Raw genomic sequence first — 22,144 nt, forward strand, 5'->3', positions numbered from 1 at the left:
CTCACCTAGCCATAAAGGCCATTGTGAGCTATATTTCAGTTGTCAATAACATTACAAAAATCTCTTACCTACTGTACCAATAAAACCAAACTTGCTATGAATGTTCCTTTAGGTATTCTGCCTAGAACTGAAGTGGGTATTTTTTTATCTGTTCATAGACAAACATAGCCACTGTCACAAAAAATAGACCATAGGGTCTGACACCAGTTTTTATATGACAGCAAAAAAAAAAGAAAACTATTTGAATGGAAAAAATGGGTGTTGTCATTAGAACTGATGGGAAAAGTTTACTGTTGATATGATTTCTATGTGTTATTTCTGAAGTTATTTTCAGAGTAGACCTATCCATAACCATCTTAGATATAAAATTGGGCCACAACAAAAAATCTACTTTTTTGTTTTTGATTTGATTTTGAAAATTTATTTTATATTGGATTCCTTATGAAAATTTTAAACATCTCTGACAGTTTTTGAGTCAAAGGGGCCAAAGGGGGTCCCACCCCAAAAAATCATCTTTCCTTCTTTTTTAAATGGCTGTCTGCATTGTTGAACCAAATTTCAGATTTCTCATAGGGTTTTCAGGCCTTTCATTAAGAGGCAGTACCAGGTACTTTTACCCTTCTAAACTACTGAAAAGTACTGCCAGAATTTAGTAAATTTTATACATTTTTATTAAGCAGATTGCTTCTTATGTTTGCCCAGATTTAGGAAATACTTTCATTTGATTCCTTACGAAAATCCTTGCCTGCATATTCTATGAGATTTAAGGGATTGAAGGCAAAGGTCTTTGATTAGCACTGGTAAAGCTTTTTTCACCTCTGGTTGAAATTCAAATTTTGTGCTATATTCGGTACAAATAAGTTGTTGTGTCCATATTGAACCCTACACTTTAGTGTGTCAAAAACTAATATTGTGTCCACACTTGCCCCAGGTGAACTGTCCAACATGCTTTGGTTGTATCGTGCTGCACTCTGTGAGGCTCTTTATTTACCTTTTTTCAAAATTGTAACAAATGGAAGAAAGCTAAGACTTCTTAGGCTCTCCAGTCTAATGAGATATATCTATCTTTCAAGTAAAAATTACTACCCATTCAAGAGTTATTCCCATTCCCCCCCCACATTTTGCATTTTTTTCCATTATTAAAAATAATAATTAAAATTATAGAAGTAAACTTGAAAGAGGTTAATTCCCAATCATAAAGAGGATGTGACCTTTAATTAGCCAGAAATTTTTTTTAAATTTAATGGCAATTTATGAATTTAGTCCCCTGAAATAATAATTTTTGGTGTTTTTAGCGGTGTTCTTGATATGATTTCTAAAAATCTTTTTCTCACAAATTATTGGATCAATTGGAACCTAACTTGGTATGAATATTCCTTAGCTTATCTCATCTAGAACTATATTGGGGATCTTTGGTCTGTTGACAAACAACTGTTATTAAGAGTAGACTTAAGTGGTGGGAACAACAGTATTTTTTTTTAGGTATACGCCCGTCTTTTAAGACAGCTCATATTATGGTATTTTTGAGTTCATACAAATTCATACAATTATAGGGCAATTTAATATTTTTTTACTTTAAAAATTGTGAATTTTTTATTACTTTCCATAGAAAGCTCTTTGTCCGTCTTTCTGTTTGTCAGTTCATGTTATCTTTTGTTTGTTTGTTTGTTTGTTGGGGTTTAACGTTCGAGCAGCAATATTTCAGCTATATTCAGACGATGAACATGAAATTGGTGATAAAATGAACATGAAATCATGTTATCTTTTAAAAGTATTATTGCAACTATTTAAGTTATTTGACTGCTTCCTTTCTTGGAAGAAAATATCATCCTATGTCAAACATTCAATATTAAAATTCAGATCTGTGTCAAGCTTGAATTTTGTTTTAGTTTTTGCCCAGAAATTGTTTGAGGAATTTTTATCTGTTCACAAACGTATCTCCCATTACTAAAATAGACAGTAGAAGCCAAACATCAATTTTGTAAATTTTTCAAGAACCATTTGGTTTAGAGAAATTCTGTCTGGGTTAAAGAATTCAACATGATGTAAGCTAACCATAGAGGTATTTTTGTGAAAAACTGTTGACTCTTGGTAGAGTTATTGTCCTTTTTATACCACCACAAAAAGTGCTGTCGTCGTTGTTGATGTCATCATAAAAAAATTTTTTTGTTTCTGTGCAATAACTTTAGTTGAAGGAGACCAAAAGTTATGAAATTTTGATATATTGTTACTTGTGGCTAGAGGAAGCTTGCTATTTAAAATGGAATTGCTGGCTCTTATTGTTCTGCAAAAAGGGTCCAAAAGGGATAAAAATGTGTTCATTTAAAACAGGTGTAGAAGATTTATTTGACAATTCCTTCTTTAATTTGTTTCATATTAAAATTTTGTGTTTGAGGATATTTAAAGGATTTTAATAGCATTGAGTATTTTCAGTCTATATGGGGCCAAAAAAGGGCCTTTTCTAATATTTTGTCAGATTTAGAATTTTTTTTTTTTTTTTTTTGGTGGGGGGGGGGGGATTCTCTATGAATATTCCTACTTCAGACATCTCTTACAGTTTTTGGGTTATACGTTGTCAAAGGGGTCACACCAAAAAAAGTATTATTTTTAATTTTTGGTCCAATTTTGAAAATTGTTTTCCTTGGGATTCCATTTGGAAGTTCATACCTGCATTTTTCAATCAGTATAGGGATATTTTGCACTGTTTTTGAGTAACAAGGGTTCAAAGGACCTAAATATATTTTTCGTTTTACTGTATTTTAAAAAATGTTCATCTGATATTAATGAATTAATGAATTGTATTTGTAAATTGTTCCTGTTTACAAGGGGTTCAAGAAGTATGCTTTTTAATTTACTCAATCATTAACTGTTTTTGAGATAATTGGATACAGAGCATCCTTGAAAGCGCCTGGAAAGCAGAATTTTTTACTTGAATTAAATTTGAAAATATCAGAAAAGCTTTATATTGTCATGTCTTTTTGCTTTTTAAATGTTTTAATTTTTATACTCTGCCATACGAAGTGGAGAGGTATTATGTGATGCCCTCCGAAAAGTTGCACGTCCATCCGTCTGTCCATCCTCTAGTGGATTCCAGCTGATAACTTGAGAATGGGTCAATGAATTGTTTTGAAACTTTGCTCAGTTACCATGAAATACAGAGGTTTAGATCAATTTTCAGCAAAATTGAAGATATAGTTTTTGAGTTAGGCCATTTCGAACATTTTGCCATCCCCCTTATTCACCATTACGTGGAGGGGTATCAATGTTCAATTAAAACCCTATTTTGTTTAAAGATCAACTCCTCTGAAACATCATGTGAATATGTTTTTGAAACTTCACAGGGATGTTGACCTTGATTCTCTTTACAAATGATCCAATTTTGTGTTGCTCAAATGGCTTAGGTAAAAACTAGTTAAGTAGCAGTCTTTATAAAAAATCAGACAGAAGGTGATTCATACATGACAAGAACCCACCAAATTCAGTTTTATTTCTTGTTCAGAAACATCTACTGATCACATAACCAGATTTAGTTTATCATTTGGTTGTTGCCCTTTTGAGATAAAAATTACATGTGTATAGATTGTACATGAAATCTGCACTTTGCAAGAGTTATCACTCTTGATTTGGTTTCATTTGGTTGACTTAAGTGGGAGATAACTATAATTTTCTAAAAAAGAGTGCAGATCTGAATGCAGAAATGATTGCTATGTGAATGTGTAGCATATAGACTGAAAAAACATTGTTTGTTTGGTGGGTATTTCTTGACCATGAATCACTTTACCATTTGTAGTGTCTGAATTTTATGTTGGCTGGTACTTCAAACTCCAGCTTACTAATTGATGTTTTTGTGTTCTTACTTTGTAACAAAACCATAAGTATTAACCGTCATTAACTCTTTAAGAAGGAGATTTCCATCTTAAAATGTTTTCAAAGCTGGGAGATTTCCAGAGTTCTTGTTTATTTTGGATGTTCAGCAACAGAACTTATTTGAATCCAATGTTTCATGACACACCATTGAGAGATGATTCCCCATGTTGACTTATATAACCATGATAATAATGTTAATGTTATTTTTTTTTTTTTACAAGAATTGAAGTACTTTATTACAGTTTTAATCCAGAAAGGTGAAATTAGATGGGGGAACTTTCTTTTAAACTGGCTAAATCTCTCACTTTGACATGGACACATAATTGGGATATTGTTGAACTGGTGATAAATCGAAGGGTATTAACTAAACTGATTAACTCTAGGCAGTAGTCAAAAGGAATAGTCAAAAAAGAAAAGTATAAATCTCAGGAGGCTCCAGCAGAAAGTGGGACAAAACATGCAGTGATGATGTAAATTCTCTTTTTCAATGGAACATTTCTTCAGCTTATGACAGGACAACTTATCCATTAAACTCTCAACTGAAATTATGTCAGTATTAATAAATTGTAATTGTTGTTGACACTTTGTTTTGAATCTTGATCAATAGATTACCTGAGAATAAAATGTTTTGATTGAGTATGGTTCATTTAAAAACAAGAGCAAATGTAAGTTCTGTAAAATTTCTGTATTCCTGAAATTTTCTAGCAGTACTACTAATAAGAGAAGGAAAATAAGTAGATATGACACAAGTCATTGTATGAAAAAGATTCCTCATTTTTGCTTTACTTTTGTTATAATAAGATTGGAAAAGAGTAGAGGTGTAGTAACTCTATCTCAGGAGGAAATGCGAATTCAATTTATCAAATTTTCTCTAAAAATAAATGTTAATTCAATGTTGTCTATTAAAACAGTTTTTTTTGTTTTTTTTACAATATGATGGATTGGAAAACATGATATTGTGGTTGACAGAATATAAGATTTTTGTGTTTCCTATTATTTCAGATAAACAGCTTAGCTTTGTCTCTACGGGAAGAATCAATTTAATTGTCAATAGATATAAATTAACCTAGGTTTCTCTGTTACATGTCTAATATGATGTTTCTGGCTGTCTGTAAGTCCAACATAATTTTTCAGAATCTTAAGTATGTTCCCATTGTGCATCTTAGATTTTGATCTGAATCAATTTGAGGGTTTCACATCGCAAAACATGGACTTTGTCATTTGTGAATATAGGCATTTCTTATCTGTTACTCCTCTTTTGCCACTAAATGTAATTTTACTAAACTTTAACAGAATTATGTTTTATTATGTATTCCTAATGTGCCATCTCCTATTTCAGATTTTTATTCCAGTCAGTTTTGGGGTTTCACATAGCTAAACATGATCCATTTGTAAATATTGGGACATGAGGGAACCCATCTCTTATCTGTTATTCCTTCTATATCACTGAAAGGACATGAATGAAACTTTCACAGGATCTTAATTACATATCCAATTTTGCACCTCCTATTTTAGATTTCGATCCAAATCAATATGGAGGTCAAAGAGTGCATGTTATCAAATGGGGTGTGAGGGAAGGGTGTATCAAGTTAGTGAACATTGCAAAGTTTTTCTTGTTCTCTTAGTTTTTTGTTTTTGTTTTTGTTTTTGTTTGTTTTTTGTGTTTTTTTGTTATTTCTTAATTTTTTATTTATTTTGTGAGTCTACCACTATGAGTTACAGATCAAGTTTACATTTTCTTTGCTCTGGAAATTACCAATGTTACAGCCCATGGCCATCAAATTTTATAGAAATAGCAGTTTTCCACTCTTTTTCGGGTATGTGAGTCTACCACCACAAGTTGCAGATCAAGTTTATGCTTACATCCACTCCTTTGATTTTAAGACATTACTGCCACTGATTTTTTTTCAGAAATTACTTATCCTTCGTATTTGTCTGGGAGTTAGGGCCATTTGAACTTTCACATTTTTTCCAATACTTTTTTATTTGAGGGTCAGTTATGTTGGTGCATGAGGGGTATATGAGCACACTCACTGAGGATCTTCCATTATTTGGTTGTTGATAAATCCAGATGCTGTGTAGCTGTCATTACTAAAATTGGACATAAAGCTGAACTGCAATTATTTGCAATTCATCAAAAATGATAGCAGATATGATAATATATAATTGTTCGGATTTGCAAAATTAATATGTGTTGCATTTCAACATTAACTACTTTCCATATCTCATTTAAAAGTTATTGGTCTTTGAAGTTTTACTTTAAATGATGATATTTTTTTTAATTTTGAATTTGAATTTCTTAAATATAGTAGACCATTTCTAAAATTTAATTTTCAAATAGATAATCCACATTAAAATTAAAAATTAAAGAGAGATTGTAAATGATATTTTAGGAATACCAAACAATTTTCAATTTTTTTAAAGCTTTTTTTAAATATTGATATAGGTTGAATGACATTTCTTTGGTATAGCCTGTGAACATCAACAATTATATTGCCAAGTTCTATAGAGACCTAAAATGTTTGGTATGTGACACAATGTTCAGATGTCAGAAAACTAATGCATTTAATGTACTCTTCATTTTTTTTAGTAAAAAGATAATTTGACAACAGTTTGAGAATGGATTCCTTAATCTTCTCTTCCTTGCTGAATGATTTCAAGTTGCTGTGATTATCTCAGATTGGTTTTCTAGGGTTTCATAAATAAATAGTTGGAATTTGATTAAATTTGCTTCATGGAAGAAATTATTTTCAAGAAGTTTTGATTGAGACATTCTTTATACTGCCTTGAATAAAAACTTGCTTTGTTAATTGGTCTATAGAAAGTGCAGGAGCACTTAGTCTGTATATCTATGGGTTTCTCCTCAATTATGATACTCAAGCGAAGTTATTGTACAAATCAACATGTCCATCTGTCAGTCTGTCCCCCACCAACCAAGCCACTCATGCACTTGTACACACAACCCTTCTTGAAGTTTTCTATGGATTTTAATGAAAATTCATTGGAAGGTTGGGTGTCATATGTAAATGTGCATGATGCAAGATAAAGTTGGGTACTTGCTTTTGGAGGTAATCAAAAATATGGTTTAAATATGAGTTGTGTGTTGTATATACTGTAAGAACAACTTCTGGTGAAAATTTCAATAGCTTAAAAAAAGTTTACATGAACGATGAGAATGTAGACAAGTTATCATTTCAAAATGTTTACAAAGGGAGTTAATCCACATTCATGGTTTTACTTGCTGCAATCAAATTTGATATCACTTATTTCTTCTACATCCTTCAAACATTTACAAAATGTAGATATGCAATGCCAAGGTATACCTCCTAATTTATTTTTTGAATTTCCTACAGAAAACTGACAAAATGCTGCTTAGAAAATATACTGCCATTTTCAGTCACATCAAAGACTTTAAAATTGGTAGCCACTGCTTCTCTGCTAAGCACATGGTATAAGAAAATAAATTGAACACTGGTTGGTTCAGAGTCAGAATAATGGGTCCAACTGGGGTGAATAGATATAAGTTAACTTAGGTATGAATGTTATGGCTGTTGCTTCTGTGAGCTTTCACTTTAAAGATCAGGCTCAGCATGTCGGACTAGTACAAAGCATGGTCTGTTCAATTGGTCAAATTTTCTCATCCTGAAATGCATTGAATATCTGCCATAGAATGTTGAACCATAATCAATCAATGGGAATCATGGGTACAGCCATAGGTGTCATTTGACAAGATTTTATAATCTAGTAATCCTTTCATCGTTACCTGCACACCTGGGCTATTAGTACTGGTAGCTTCAATTGACCAGATACTGCCTGGGGATTAATTTGTGTATTTCTGCATGTATTAATATTTCCAAATTCAAAATGGCTGATTAACAGAAATTGAAAAACCTTTGTAAGTTTAAGTTAAACAAGGAAGAAAAATTTGATAAAATGTGTAATTATATTGAAAAGGTTAGTATAGATTAGTATTCACTAATGATGTAATTGAAGTAAGGTGTTATTTTATGTCAATTTTCTTTTCATAAATTAACAATTATGTACAGCTGATATAATATTTATTTATTATTATCATAGTTTTTTTCGCTCACCTTGCCGAAGGCCATGTAAGCTATTGCCATCTGTTGGCTTCTGTCATCATTGTTGTTGTCTTTAACAATTTTTTCAAAACTCCTCTCTTCTTACCAATTGGAACCAAACTTGGTCGGAATGTTCCTTGGGGTATCCTGCATAGAACTGATGTCGGGAATTCGATCTGTCGAAAAACACGGCTGCCATTACTAAAAATAAAAACATGTGGTCAGACAGTAGTTCTTCGCATATATCTTATATATAAAATATATTATTTTGTTGTTGTTTTTTTTTCAGTTTTCAGCCAATATCTTGAAAACTGTGATAGATAGAAAGAAACTTTCAATTACTGAAATGATTCTTATGATAAATCCTGCCAAAGTCTTCTTGAGTCAAAATTGTTGGACAACTCCTTGTTAAATTTATTGCCCTTGAAAGATGATATTTAACCAGGTGTGCCATTCAGGCTCCTGGGGGCCTCTTGTTTATGCATCACTGTCAATCTTTGTTAAAGTATCATTAAATGATGTGTATATAGAACCTAAAACAATGTTTATGTATCTTCTATAACCCAATAAATCCTGAGGTTTTTTTAAAATTTATACCATGTATTGCACAAATGTATAAAAGATACTTTTGAACTATGTTAAATACATTGGTGTGCCACATGTAGCATTACGTATATGGTTCTTGTGGTTGCCTTGCTAGCACTCTAAACACATTAAATTTAGTTGAATTATTCCTAGGTGGACCACAATAACCATATATAAAACACTTATAGTTTTGTTGCAAAGTTAAACCACTAAAACATCAACTAGTAAGCTGGAGTTAAACAAGACGCCCTTAAGAACCTTAAATATAAATAAATACAGGTCCATTTTAATTATAATGAATTTTTCACATACCAATTAAGGATTATGGCATTCTTGCATTGATAATTTGGAATATTTGGGGTCATCAGATTAACTTTTTCTGGTTTTGGAGGAACTTTTAGATATTGACTTGATATTTTTTGGCTGTGTTATGGGCCTTGAACTTTTTTCTTGTAAAATTTCTAATCTGTAAGGAGAATGGATATGGTGAATATGTCAGACAACAACCACACAAGGATGAAAAATGTAGGCTCAAGGCTGCCCATGGGTCTTAATGAATGATAAGGAAATCCTCACACCACAGGGCAGGCTGCAGCTAGACCCAAAAGCACATTATACACAGGTACAGCTAAATAGTTGCCTCTTTATACTTCAGCAACATAAAGTAAACTGGAAGTAAAAACAAAACAAGACATACAGGGGTATGAATTTCCTGACTTGGGACAGGCACAAAAAATGTGGTTGGGTTATAATAATTTGGCATGATCACAACCCTCTGCTTTTTAAAACTTGCCACTGTTGGAAAAAAATATTGCACAATGAAACATACCTAAAAATCAGTTAAAAAAATCTGAGTCCCTTATTAAAAACACAAAGAAACTGATTATATGTTACACACGTGCACAAAACACTACTAGCAGTTAACTAAAATGCTATCTCCAGACCAGTTTCAACATACAAAAAGTTATACCGTCATTGTATATAATATCAATGCCAATTCTTCCCATGTGAGGTTGAGAACCATGGTTCACCGTAAGTCATACAATAAGACACAACCCATGTCATACCAAAACTATGTAAACACCCTATCAGTGAATCAATGTTAATAACAAATAATGCTGAAAAATAGTAGACTTTACATTAGTAGACTTTGTAATGAAATTTGCAGATAGCAGGACTTGTTTTATTGTTGTTTGAGATATTTTCTTGTTGTATTCTTTATGGTATGAATAAGTCCGTAATTAGATTTAAATTTCAAGTAGAATGGGCTTTTCATTATTATAGTTTTTTTGGCTAGTAGAGTAAGTTCTATATTGCTATTTGAATGAGAATGTTGTTTTGATTAATTATGATAATTCTACTTAACAGCTAAATGGATTTAAGGTTTCGCTAAAGTCATAATCAAGGACATTACTTAGTAAATAATTTTTATTCACAATTTCAGGAATGTGTTTAATAAAACCCTGGAACTCTGCTAAATGCTTATTTTTTTCTTTTTTTTTTAAAGAGTATTTACTTAAAAAATTGTATTGATTTTATATATTAAGTGTAAAACATAGCTACCATTGCTGTTATTAGACCACAGGGGTCAAGTTACCAGTTTTTATGTGACTGCTAAATATTTGCAGCGTATATTGGTACAGTGCTGTTGACATGGTCTGTAGATAACTTTTGTTGTGGTGGACCAATTGTTATGAAATTTTGATATGATTTGATGTGATAAAAAACTACCTTTTTCATTTATGGTCCAACTTTTTTTAGTAGATTTCTATAAATCCCTGCCCCCATTTTTCAGTCAAATAACAGATATCCCTTATAACTTTCAAGTTAAAAGGAGTCAAAGGGACCACATCCCAAAAAATCAACATTCTTATTTTCGGTATGATTTTGAAAATTTCAAATATCTTTGCAATATTGTGTCCAAACCAATTGCTGTGTCCTTAGAGAATTTGAAGTCCCTATGCTTAAGTGTGTCAATAAATAATTTTGTGTCCACACTTGCCCCAACAGGGTTCGATCACTGCAGTCACATAATGCTGTGTCGGTGATGCTTTTTATTACATGTATCTCAAAATCTGTAAGAGATATTGGAAGATGTATGTGGCCATCCTTCTTTAGCTTGAAGAGCTCTACAAAAGTCTGCATTGGGTCAAAGTTGTCAGGCAACTCCTTGTTAGAGTTACTGGCCTTGAAAGGTGAAAAATGATGTTTTTTTGTAGTTTTCGGCCAATATCTTGAAAACTATTATTGATAGAAAAAAACTTTCAATTGATAAAATGATCCTTATGATAAGTCACTGTAGATTCAAAAGTGTCAGAAGACTCATCGTTAGAGTTATTGCCCTTGAAAGGCCAAAAATGATGTTTTTGCAATTGTCCGCCAATATCTTGAAAACTATAAGAGATGGAGGAAAAACTTAACTGATGAAATTATCCTTCTGGTAAGGCCTTCATAGGTCTTAGTAGGGTCAAAGTTGTGACTCTTTGTTAGAGTTATTGCCCATTAAAAAAATTGAATAATGTTCAATATAAGAAGATCTATCTTCAGTACAAATTTCAGAAAACTTTTTTAAATTTTTTTTAATTTTCATTGAGTTGTATCTCTTGAAAATGCACCTATGACGATTTTTTCAATTTTTTCCTGTTATCCAGACAACCAAAGTTGCTGAATTTGTATATATTTCACTAATATTTTGATAATGAATACATAATGATATAAAAGTTGAATATGGCAATATTTTCAATACTGAACAGGTGAGTGATTCAGGCTCTTGTGGGCATCTTGTTGTTAAGAAACATACATATTCTGTAGCATCTAATCTTGTAGAGAGCAAATGACCACATATTTGAAAAAAAATAACCCGATTTTAATGAAATATTCAATATTTTTTTATATTGATGTTGGTATTCAACTGGACCACAATATAAACTGTCATAATTAAGGTCTTTCCCTACATGGGAAGACCTTATTGTTTTTCTAATGTTTTTTTTTATTATTCTTTTGTCATTTGCATAATTGTCTTTGACATGGTTTCCCCTATTCATCTTTCAAGATATCATTACCAAATTTGGACCATCGATAGAGCTCATTAAGGACCCTTTGAAGAATTCCATTTTCCATTGTAGAAGTTATCTCCCTTTTATTGGCATTTTTCTTCAACATGGTCCCCCGAACTCATTTTTCAGGATATCATGACCATATTTGGTGGACATGTAGATGTCATCAAGTTCAGTTAGGAAATGACCCTGTTAAGGATTTCATTACCATCTTTAAGAGTTATTTCCCCTAAAAACAATTTCTTTTAATTGCTCATATCTTGAAAACCTTAATGGATAGACTCAGTCTGAAAACTGTTTCATATACATAAGCAGAAAACATATTGAATAAACATAAATATGTATTTTGTTATCAAACCATACAGGTGTTATATCCCTTGAAATATTGTACTTAATTTTTTCAAGTTTATATTTTGAGAACCTGAAGTTGTAGAGAAATGGACTTTCATCAATGATCTTTGGTCCATGTGACCTTTCATTTGCATCCAAGGTCAAAGGTCATAGAGTACTAGAAAGTCCTTCTCACTGCAAACTATAGGCCTTGATGTTAAGAGATAAGTGCATACAAACAGCGTATGAAATGACCTTCTCGATAAGCCCTTCATTTTGAGACCAAGTTTACACCTGTGAGACCGTCAGTTAAAAAATTATGAGAATTTTAATGTTTTGTGACCTTGACATAATAGTATGACCTTGACCTTGTTAGTTTATCAAGGACAAGTAATCTTAAGATGTATGATGGTAGTTTCATGTCTCTAAAAATTCCGGTTCTGGAGTTCGTTTTTGCATAATATTTAAATAATCAGTGTGCTCAAAATGAGTTCTGCAATTGCTTAGATTGTTTTGTAATTTTGTTCCATATGTTCTTTAGATGATCATACTTTTTCAGATTTGAGATCTCTTGTCTTGTTTTGGATCTATTGAAATTTTTCAGAGCGAGGGTATATATTTTAAAATCCACAATAGGCAACAAATGATCATTACTCAGAATGACAGATCTGCTCGAGTACAATTGTTTGACACGATACCAAGGACCAATGTAAAAAACCAACAATACTACAACAACTTAAAATTTTTCATATTTTCCAATGGTTTTATATATTTCATCAATACCTATTTATAGATTTGATATTGCATCATTTTTTCAACTTCATCGAAGGGGGTCATGTGATATATCATTTTGAAGTTCTAAATGAGTACATTTCAAAAATCAGTGTTTCAACTACGATAAGTAATACGTGTTCGAAGAGTAGGGTCATTAAGTGCAAAAAATTAAAGTTCTTAGAAGGTTGCATATCAAATGAAAGGTCTTAAAGCGTACATCAGAAATATCGATGGTTTGTCCCGAAAAAATGAGTTGGATGGGGTCAATGAGTGCAAAACTTAAATTTTTTATATAGTTAGGTTGCCACATTAAAGGTCATTACATGTATATCTCAAATATGAATTTCTTTGATAAAAGAACCCAGTTGGGGTGAGTAAGTGCAAAATGCTGAAGATCAAGAAAGTAGAGTTGTTGTATATATAATGAAAGGTTGTCAAGTTTCCATTACAAAAATAATTTTGGAAACATCGACAACTGCATTTGACTAGGTTACCAACTGCAAAAAACAACAAACTCTTGTAGAATGTAGCAGGTTAAGTATCTAACCAAATGTCTTTAGGTGTATATTTCTAAGAGATTGTTTTCAAGGCAAAGACCTTTCAATTGTTTAACAAACAATTGACATACTAGTTTATCAAATTATTTTATTGAAATCAGTGTCTGCTTGCCCTGCATGATGAGTTTCAGAGCTAGGTTTAATGAATAGTTAAAATGATGAATGAAAACAATTCAATGAGAAATGACCTACATATTGACTTCAGTGGAACTATAGACATTGTAGGAAGGTTAGACAGTATATGTTTATGTGCATGAATTAGGATAAGTATAGTTAGGGTGGACTTGAAAGGAAAATTGTACATGTTAAAATCTTGAATGAGTAGCTCATATGTATAATGGCACAGTAGAATTTAATTACATTTTACAGATTATACCTCATAAATGTTATGAAGTAAGGGCTAGGTTGGTAGAGTTATACTGTTGTTATTTCTGGAGCTCTCTTCATATTTAATTCATGTCTGTCTGAGTGAGCTTGTTCACACGGTATGAGAACTTCATTGTTTGAGAAGGGCTGAGACCGGGTTTGTTCTTATATAAAAGATTTATCACAAAAATCTAAGCTCCCAGAGGATGAATTGATTTTTTCATCACAAAATCTTGGTCTCCTATAGATAGATAGATTTCAAATTTGGTGTGTGGCTTCATATTGATGAGGCATATGTTGTAAGCAGTTCTTGTTGTTCATCTACATTAACTTTCTGTGCAAGTTCATGTTTATTTGGCTGAATTAGAAGAATTAAAGACTTCAGTGGGAATCATATATGATATCATATATCCAACCATTTCAATAAGAGGAGCACGAGGCTCAAACAGTAATATTTATGCAAGTCCAACATTTACTGAAAACATGACTTTCAAATGAAAACAGTGAGCCTATATCTGTTTTGAATCTTGGTGGAATTGTGTACTTGATTTAACAGTAATTGAAAGCTCCACTGAACACTACCAGGAGAATAAACTACCCAAAATATGCCCCTGTATATAACATGTATTCACTACCACCTGTCCTGACGTGACTACCATGAATAGCTACTTGACCGCTGTTTACTCTTTTACCCAGCACTCAGTGGTAAATTTTAAACCTTTATTGTTTTTAATAATTTGTCTTCTTTAAAGGTTAGTAGATGATGATGTTGTATTTAGAAATACCTGTTTATAGGCTGTGCTACCAATCAATGTGGATGGAGAAATTAACAAAAACTTATATATTCTAATTTAAAGACTCACACACCTCTAGTCAATATATAACGATGTGCATGATGGAAGAAACGGTGGGTGAAATTGTTAGATCCCTGCTATGAGAGATATTCAGATTTATGGATTTAACATCATTTAAGTTATGTTTTAGATGACTGTGAAGAAAACTTTGTCAAACTTCCGACGCACCCATCATGATAACTGGCATGACCATAAACAGATGTTTACAGATGATCAGCTGGTAATATTGACAGACTTATTAGTATCTCCAACATACTATGCTTAATCTAGGTGAGTTATTGTGTACTTTGACTGTAGATTAATGTTATTATTTATATGTAGAGTGCTAATTCCTCCACTTTACCTTGCCTTTTGATGTCAGATACTTCATTTGGAAATTAGAAACCCTTCTGTAGTGCAAGAAACAATCACTCCTGATGTCCTATTATCTCTCATGATTCTCAAAATACCAGAAAGACGAGATATATTGATTTTGGAGGGTAAAAGTTGCCATGTTTCTTTGCTGCTTTTGAATGACTAATATACCGGTAGATCCCTGGTTAACATCTATTTCACAGAAATGAAGAATATTTTGAACATTTTTTCAAATAAAACCTTTAAGATTTTGGAAGTTTTCCATTGAACAAATATATTTCTTATAGCATGTCAAATGTGTTGTGCACTGCCCGTCTGAATACATTGATTTTGAACAAATGTGTTGTGTGCTGCCCGTCTGAATACATTGATCTTGGTCAAATGTGTTGTGCACTGCCCGTCTGAATACATTGATCTTGAACAAATGTGTTGTGTGCTGCCTGTCTGAATACATTGATCTTGGTCAAATGTGTTGTGTGCTGCCTGTCTGAATACATTGATCTTGGTCAAATGTGTTGTATGCTGCCCGTCTGAATACATTGATCTTGGTCAAATGTGTTGTGCACTGCCCGTATGAATACATTGATCTTGGTCAAATGTGTTGTATGCTGCCCGTATGAATACATTGATCTTGGTCAAATGTGGTGTGCTGCCCGTCTGAATACATTGATCTTGGTCAAATGTGTTGTATGCTGCCCGTCTGAATACATTTATTTTGGTCAAATGTGTTGTATGCTGCCCGTCTGAATACATTGATCTTGAACAAATGTGTTGTGTGCTGCCCATCTGAATACATTTATCTTGGTCAAATGTGTTGTGTGCTGCCTGTCTGAATACATTTGTCTTGAATGCATCATCTGATTCTTACATGAACACACACACACACACACATATATGCTGGCTGAGTGAGTCCAGGCATTGTTGATATAGTGGTACGAGATCGTGTCCCACAGAGGGAATGACCAAAAATTTGCTTCTTAAATTTGACAGTTCTTGCATAGTTAGGAATTTTTCAGATCTTCTATGCTTACGCTATCTTTCCTGTATCAATTTGATGGATGGAGCAGTGTAGCGAATAGAGTCATAGAGACATTCTAACATGTTTGTTTATCCTTGTCACAATGCCATTAATGAGAAGTCCTTCATTGTTATTAATGCACATCTTCAGATTGATGAAGTTGGGGGGGGGGGGGCACAAAGGGCTGTGCGAGCTACCGGTATTGCTATTACTTATGTCCATCGTCCTTTTTTTCAAAAATCACCTCCTCTTGTTTCTTATGGTATTCTGCATAGAACTGATGTGGGAATTTTTGATTTTCAAAAAATGTGGTCGCCATTACTAAAAAAAAAAAAAAAAAGAATATAGGGGTCAGACAGCACTTTTTCACATATATCTCAAGACTGGTAGGTTTAGCCAAATTCTGATGTGATTAAAAATGTTCAACATGGTAAGATCTATTTATGTAGTAGATTGATTGCTATTTTATTGGTCTTAAAATATTGAATCATATTTTAAGATACATTACTTTATTAAAATACTCATTAAAAGGAAAATCATAATGTGCATTAGATTTTAATAGATAAATGTTATCAAAATTTATAAAATGCTGTTACTAGTTTCATTATGGAAATAAACAGAACATTAACTTGCCTACCATAAAAAAAAATTGGGTTTTTTTTATAATCATTGAATGTCAAAGATATTTGGGTATAAAGTCATTTGTATGAAGGAAAAAAGGCAGGATGACTTATTGCTGAAACAGATTATTTCCTTTTTATATGTCAAGATTTTGCAAAGTAATTATCTGAAAGAAATATGACTGATTTTTTTTGTTCAATGTAATTGGCTTCCTCAAAGAAATAGCATCATGTTATTGCTTTTGTTTTTAATAAATTCTTAACAGAACTATTTAAGGTGATCCCGAAGGCATAAAACAATTAGTCAAGTAAGATTGGATTTTTTACAAGACACAGTTTATTACTACAGGTGTTGTTTACAGGGGATTTATACTCAGATTTAATCTTGGAATAAATTACAATGCAAAACCTGAAGGAAATTAAGACGGAAAAAACTTGAGCTTTATAAAAATGATTAAGGGTTATAATATTACATGTTTACGTCTTCAACATGTCTTTGCATGTTTAAATGTCTTGTAAAACATTGCCTTTGGGAATATGTCATTTATACATAGAAATTTCCTGATTTTCAAATATTAAAGTATAATCGCGACACATGATGATGAACTGTTATATTCCTGGTTTTACATGTTTTGGTATTGGTTGTAAATTGTTCTGAACTTTTTTTTTTGTGTAGTAGAAGTAGAGACGAGAAAAATCACAGATAATACTGAAAATGTGTTTCTCTAAGTACATTAATGCTACAGCTTCTACAGCTAAATTTTGTGGTCCTCACCACTTCTAAAGTTTATATCATATAATTATGTATTGATAGGATAATTAATTGGAAAGAGTGAATAAACAAAATATGATCATGAGTGCCCAAAAACGTCAAGATTTAACCAGTGTGCGGAATCTGTGTTAAATCTTAATGCATTCTTGGTGCGAGTGATTATATTTTGGTTATTCACGAGAACCAATAGATTATCCTATTTGTTATTTTGATTTTCTCCACTATTCAATGTTATTTTCAACATTAATTTTTAATTTTGTGAACTGCAGGAGTATATTCATGTTGTGATGTTTTATGAAATTTTGGTGGGGAAAGTCTGAGAGTGAAATTAACAGATTTATTTTAGTGTGAATTATTGAAAATTTTTACACAGGGAAATTTGGTAAATTACTGCTGATGATTACTATTATTTACTTTATTTATTTTTTTGTTTTAGGATATTTGTTTTCCAGAGAGGTAATCATCCTTGGAATCCTTTGACTGTTAGTGCTCTATGGAAGAGATGACTAATTTCAATCTGTTGTTTGTTATGTTCATACCATTTTTCCGAATGTCATTATTTTTATTTAATTCTTTTATATTATTTGTATTTAGTGAAGCCATTGTATGTATTTTTTAGGGAGGGATAAATTCATAAAACTTGTTGCTTTTAAAATTTTGTCAAAGTTGCCTGTTTACTTATGATTAAAACCCATTAATTAGGGAATAAATGAAGCACTTCCTATGTGGTTTTTTTTTTGTATATTTCAAAATCTCATTTTGAATTTTCAATTTACATGTACATCAAAGTCCTTCAAAGACAAGAATGAAATAGATGACATTCCATGGCACCAAAGTCCTTCAAAATTACTATCATAGTTTTTTTGACACAGGTTTACATGTAAAACTTTTATCAAGTAAATTGGTATTAAGGAAATGTCTTGTAACCACCATACCATTAGTGCTTTTTACCTGTGCAAGAATAAAACAGCAAAATCTGTGTAGTATAATTTACTAATTTTATTAGTTCACACAGTGTTATTGTATTGAAGGCTCTTCGTGGTATTATAATTTCGTCATTATATGTTTGACGTATTTATTATGTGTAAGAATTAAGAAAATGTGTAGTATTTAAAGTAAATCAAGGGCAAAAGAGGGAAATGTTATTTTCTCATATACATAGTATACAAAGCCATTTTTCTAGTGAATCATATATCTGTAAAAATATATGAGCCAGATCTTTTCTGAAATAGAGAATTGGCATTTTTTATTAAGTTTTATTAAGTGCTTATTATTTGGCCCTTATAGCCTCTATTTTGCTTAATATACTAAAACCAGTCCAACAATTCCAATTTTATTTTAGTCATAAGGTATTGTGCAGTAAAATTTCATTTTTTAATCCATCAACTAAGTTATTGCACTAAAACTGAGTATCTCTTGACCAATTTGGTGACAGAGTCATATGATTTCAATTTAATATTTTTGCCAGATATTTGAAATTTCTTATTCTAATGATGATGATGACTAATATGGCTATATCAAATCAATTGTTGAATGTTTACAGATAATAGGACAACTTACAACAGACGTTCACATGGATATGTGGTCAAGATCTGGTTGAATGAAGTGAAAATTTTAATACATTATTCTCATTGTTAATTGAAACACATACTATGGTACTATTTTTTAATCAAAATAATTCTGTTTTTTGTAAAGAAGTATTTGTATCTATATAGTACAGCATGACTAGTTCTAATGTGATCACAAGGAAAAACTATGTTGTGTCAAGTGCCTATCGAAAATCAAACTTGCATGATTTGTCAACATGGTATATCATGTCCATACTTACTTGCTTAACATTTTCAGGGTATGGTGTTTGGAAGAAGCTCTATGTCATGCCACAAGGTAGACAGCTTTCTATGACAACAGTTATTTTTGTTTAAGTGCCCATTTTTATATTGGAAAGTTTGTAGGTGTGACATTTTTTAAACTATAAATTACATAGTCTGTGATGTTTGGACTTTTGGAATTTGATTAGCATGATTTCAGGCTTTTTCAGCTTTTATAATAGTTGTTGGCCTCTGCTATTATTATTCACTTCTCTCAACTCATATATTCTCTAATAAAAACAATACTTTGAAAATGTATTTTATTAAAACATTTTTTGTGATAGATCCACATCAAATGGCCTACTTATTGAAATAAGCAGTGAAGTAAAAGAATATAAACTAAAGTGAAAAAGTTCATTGAAAATAAATTGTTCCTATTCAGATGTCATGCTGGTAGATGATTTGTTGTGAATTTTTGCCACACTTGTTTATTGAAACATGAAATTTGAGTAATTTGTTTCATTACTTCCATGAAGGCTTGATTAAAGACTATTAAAACATTTCATTCTCTGAAAGTGATATGCTGGAAATATTTGTATTTGATGCTGGAAGTTTAAATGGATGAGCAACTGCTTCCTATAAATTACCTGTCAAGTGATTGTTCTGTTTGTAATATTTATATTATTGAATAAGAGTGGCTTAAATTGTGTATTGAATATTAAACTGTCAGAATTTTGATTACAATATTGTGAATCCTTTTGAATCATGAAGGTTAAAATGAGTCAACATTCATATTCATCCCATGTATGCTTTATCAACTTCTAAATTCAATTCACTCTTTTGAATGACAAATTTCAAATCTGTTGAAATTATCATATACATATTATAAGCAATTAAGACTAGGGTGTATCATCCACTTTCAGTTCCTTGGCTTTATATCCGATACTTAAGATATACTTCTATATAAGGAATGTTTTTAATTTTTAGGAGAGAAAACAAACCATTACATTGCATTGCTGGGATAAATGGGTTAGCCTGTAGCTTACAGATGGTTACAATTACTTAAGAATTTTTTTCAATGAAAATTTCTCTACAGCTTGTAACACTGAACCCCGCCCAATTATGATTTATATATTTCTGTCTAGGCTTTTACGTTCACATCAGTTCCATTTTTAAACTGTCTTATTTTGTATCCTGTATTACATCAATATGTCATAACCATAAAATTATTAATGTAAGTAGTTATTATCTTTTCTTTAGTTTATTGATGGGTATGATTATTATTGAAGTGTGTTTGTCTTACCAGATGTTAAGATAAGATAAATTATTTTTGTTATAAACCGTCTGTGTAAATATTATTTACCTTGCATTGCCATATATCTTTGAAATTAAAATGTTTTAACCTGTATTAATTGGTTGTAAAAGAGGAATTCTGGGAAAAAATCAACCTGAAAAAGTGATATAGCTACACCTGAAAAATTGAAACACGTTTTTCAATTTCATATGTTTTGAAAGCACCTGAAAAACATGTTGTGTTTCTATACAACTGCAAATTATTTGCAGTGGTATATTGGCATACAAATGGTGCTTTAATCGTCGTCGTCCGTAAACGCTTGATTTTCGTGCGTTAAGTTAGTATTGGTCGATCTTTATAAAATTTTAAGTTGCAAACCACAAAAGGAAGGTTGATACTGATTATGGGGGTTATGGCCCCAACCGTTTTAGAATAAGGGGCCAAAAAGTGTCTAAAACAAGCATTTCGTGACCAAATAAAAAAAGCATAGTAATGTCTATATTGCTCCACAATATTCTATACCACAATGGTTAGACTTGTATTGATTATTGGGGTGAAGACTTGAACTTTCCAGAAATTATTAGCCAGAAGATGTCCAGACAACTACTTCCGTCAGTGGTGTACTACCCTACCGGTGCACCTGGCCCATGCTCCCAGTTTTAAGTGGAGTCCGAGTTGCTCATTTGTTTTTGTTACTTTGTATGTATGATTTTAATTACTTTGTGTTCTTTGTTGTGTATGTCTGTTTTCCATGTCTGGTCTTTGTCCCTGGATTACATTCTTTTGATTACCGCTATAACCTTAGTTCCCTTGATTACTCTTTCGACATTAGAACCAAGCAGCCAGATTGGTCCTCTCACGCAACCTACCCATGTTCCCACCAGCAATTTGGAATGTCCACGATGCTACAGTTAAGAGTGACGCCAGGACCAACAATATGTGTGAAGGATGGAACAACAAATTCTTCAACCTCGTCGGACATGCTCACCCATCCTGGAGATGTCTTTTACTGCTATCGTTGTCACGACTATGCTTCAATCATTGTTATAAGATATTATAATTTATTAAATGTGATAGTCAGTGTGTCTCTGGTTACAATCAAATACAAGTAGTAAAATGCAGGATAAAAAGCTTACTTTACAGAGTTGACTATAATGTCTTTAGGGGAACACAAGTGGGCAGTAAAATACAAAATGTATATCACGGATTTAAATGAAATTGTTCCAATCTTAATAAGAAAATGTAAATTAGGTTTTACATCATGCGTTCATGTGCATGCTTTTGAATTAATATCCGATACAAACAGGAAAGAAACGGACATGGGGTAATGCCATAAATGTAACTTTATTCCATCAAACTTCTCCTTGTAAGCAAACAGAGGTCACCATGACCTAAAATATACAGAGGTAGCCATAACTAAACAAATATACGAATAGAGGGCACCATAACTTAAGATATATACAGAGAAAACCATAGGTAAAGAAATTTACATAGGTCACCATATCTTTAGAAATACCTAGAGGTCACATATAACTTGAAGAAATATACAGAGGTCACCATGACATAAGAAATAAACTAAAGATATATCCTTATGTCCAATGAGACAAGGATCAACAGTTCCTGAATTTGCAGATATAGAAAAAAGTTGCAAAAATGCCATAATAAAAAGTGATCAAATATTCATGTTCACAGACAAAATCGTCAAAATTTGATACCCTATAATATTCCACAAAATACAATGTATATATAATATAGCCCGTCAAGAATTGTTGTATTGTGACCTTTTTCCAACCAAAATTGTGTGACCTTT

The 22,144-nt window shown here is 31.9% G+C and overlaps 1 protein-coding gene across 1 annotated transcript in view; it reads left to right on the forward strand.

Moving 5' to 3' along the window:
- LOC148623994 (proteasome activator complex subunit 4-like) overlaps positions 1-20,448 on the forward strand; it is a 95,192-nt gene extending 74,744 nt beyond the window's left edge. Inside the window, exons 46-47 of the mRNA XM_088566393.1 lie at positions 14,599-14,738; positions 17,669-20,448. Of these exons, the coding sequence (XP_088422519.1) occupies positions 14,599-14,733 (135 nt within the window). The 3' untranslated portion in view covers positions 14,734-14,738; positions 17,669-20,448. The remainder of the gene's footprint in view (positions 1-14,598; positions 14,739-17,668) is intronic.
- The last annotated feature ends 1,696 nt before the right edge of the window (positions 20,449-22,144 follow it).

This window comes from Perna viridis, chromosome 2, assembly GCF_037379345.1.
Source record: "Perna viridis isolate PV_CMFRI_1.1 ecotype Kerala chromosome 2, ASM3737934v1, whole genome shotgun sequence".
Classification (NCBI taxonomy): Eukaryota; Metazoa; Mollusca; class Bivalvia; order Mytilida; family Mytilidae; genus Perna; species Perna viridis.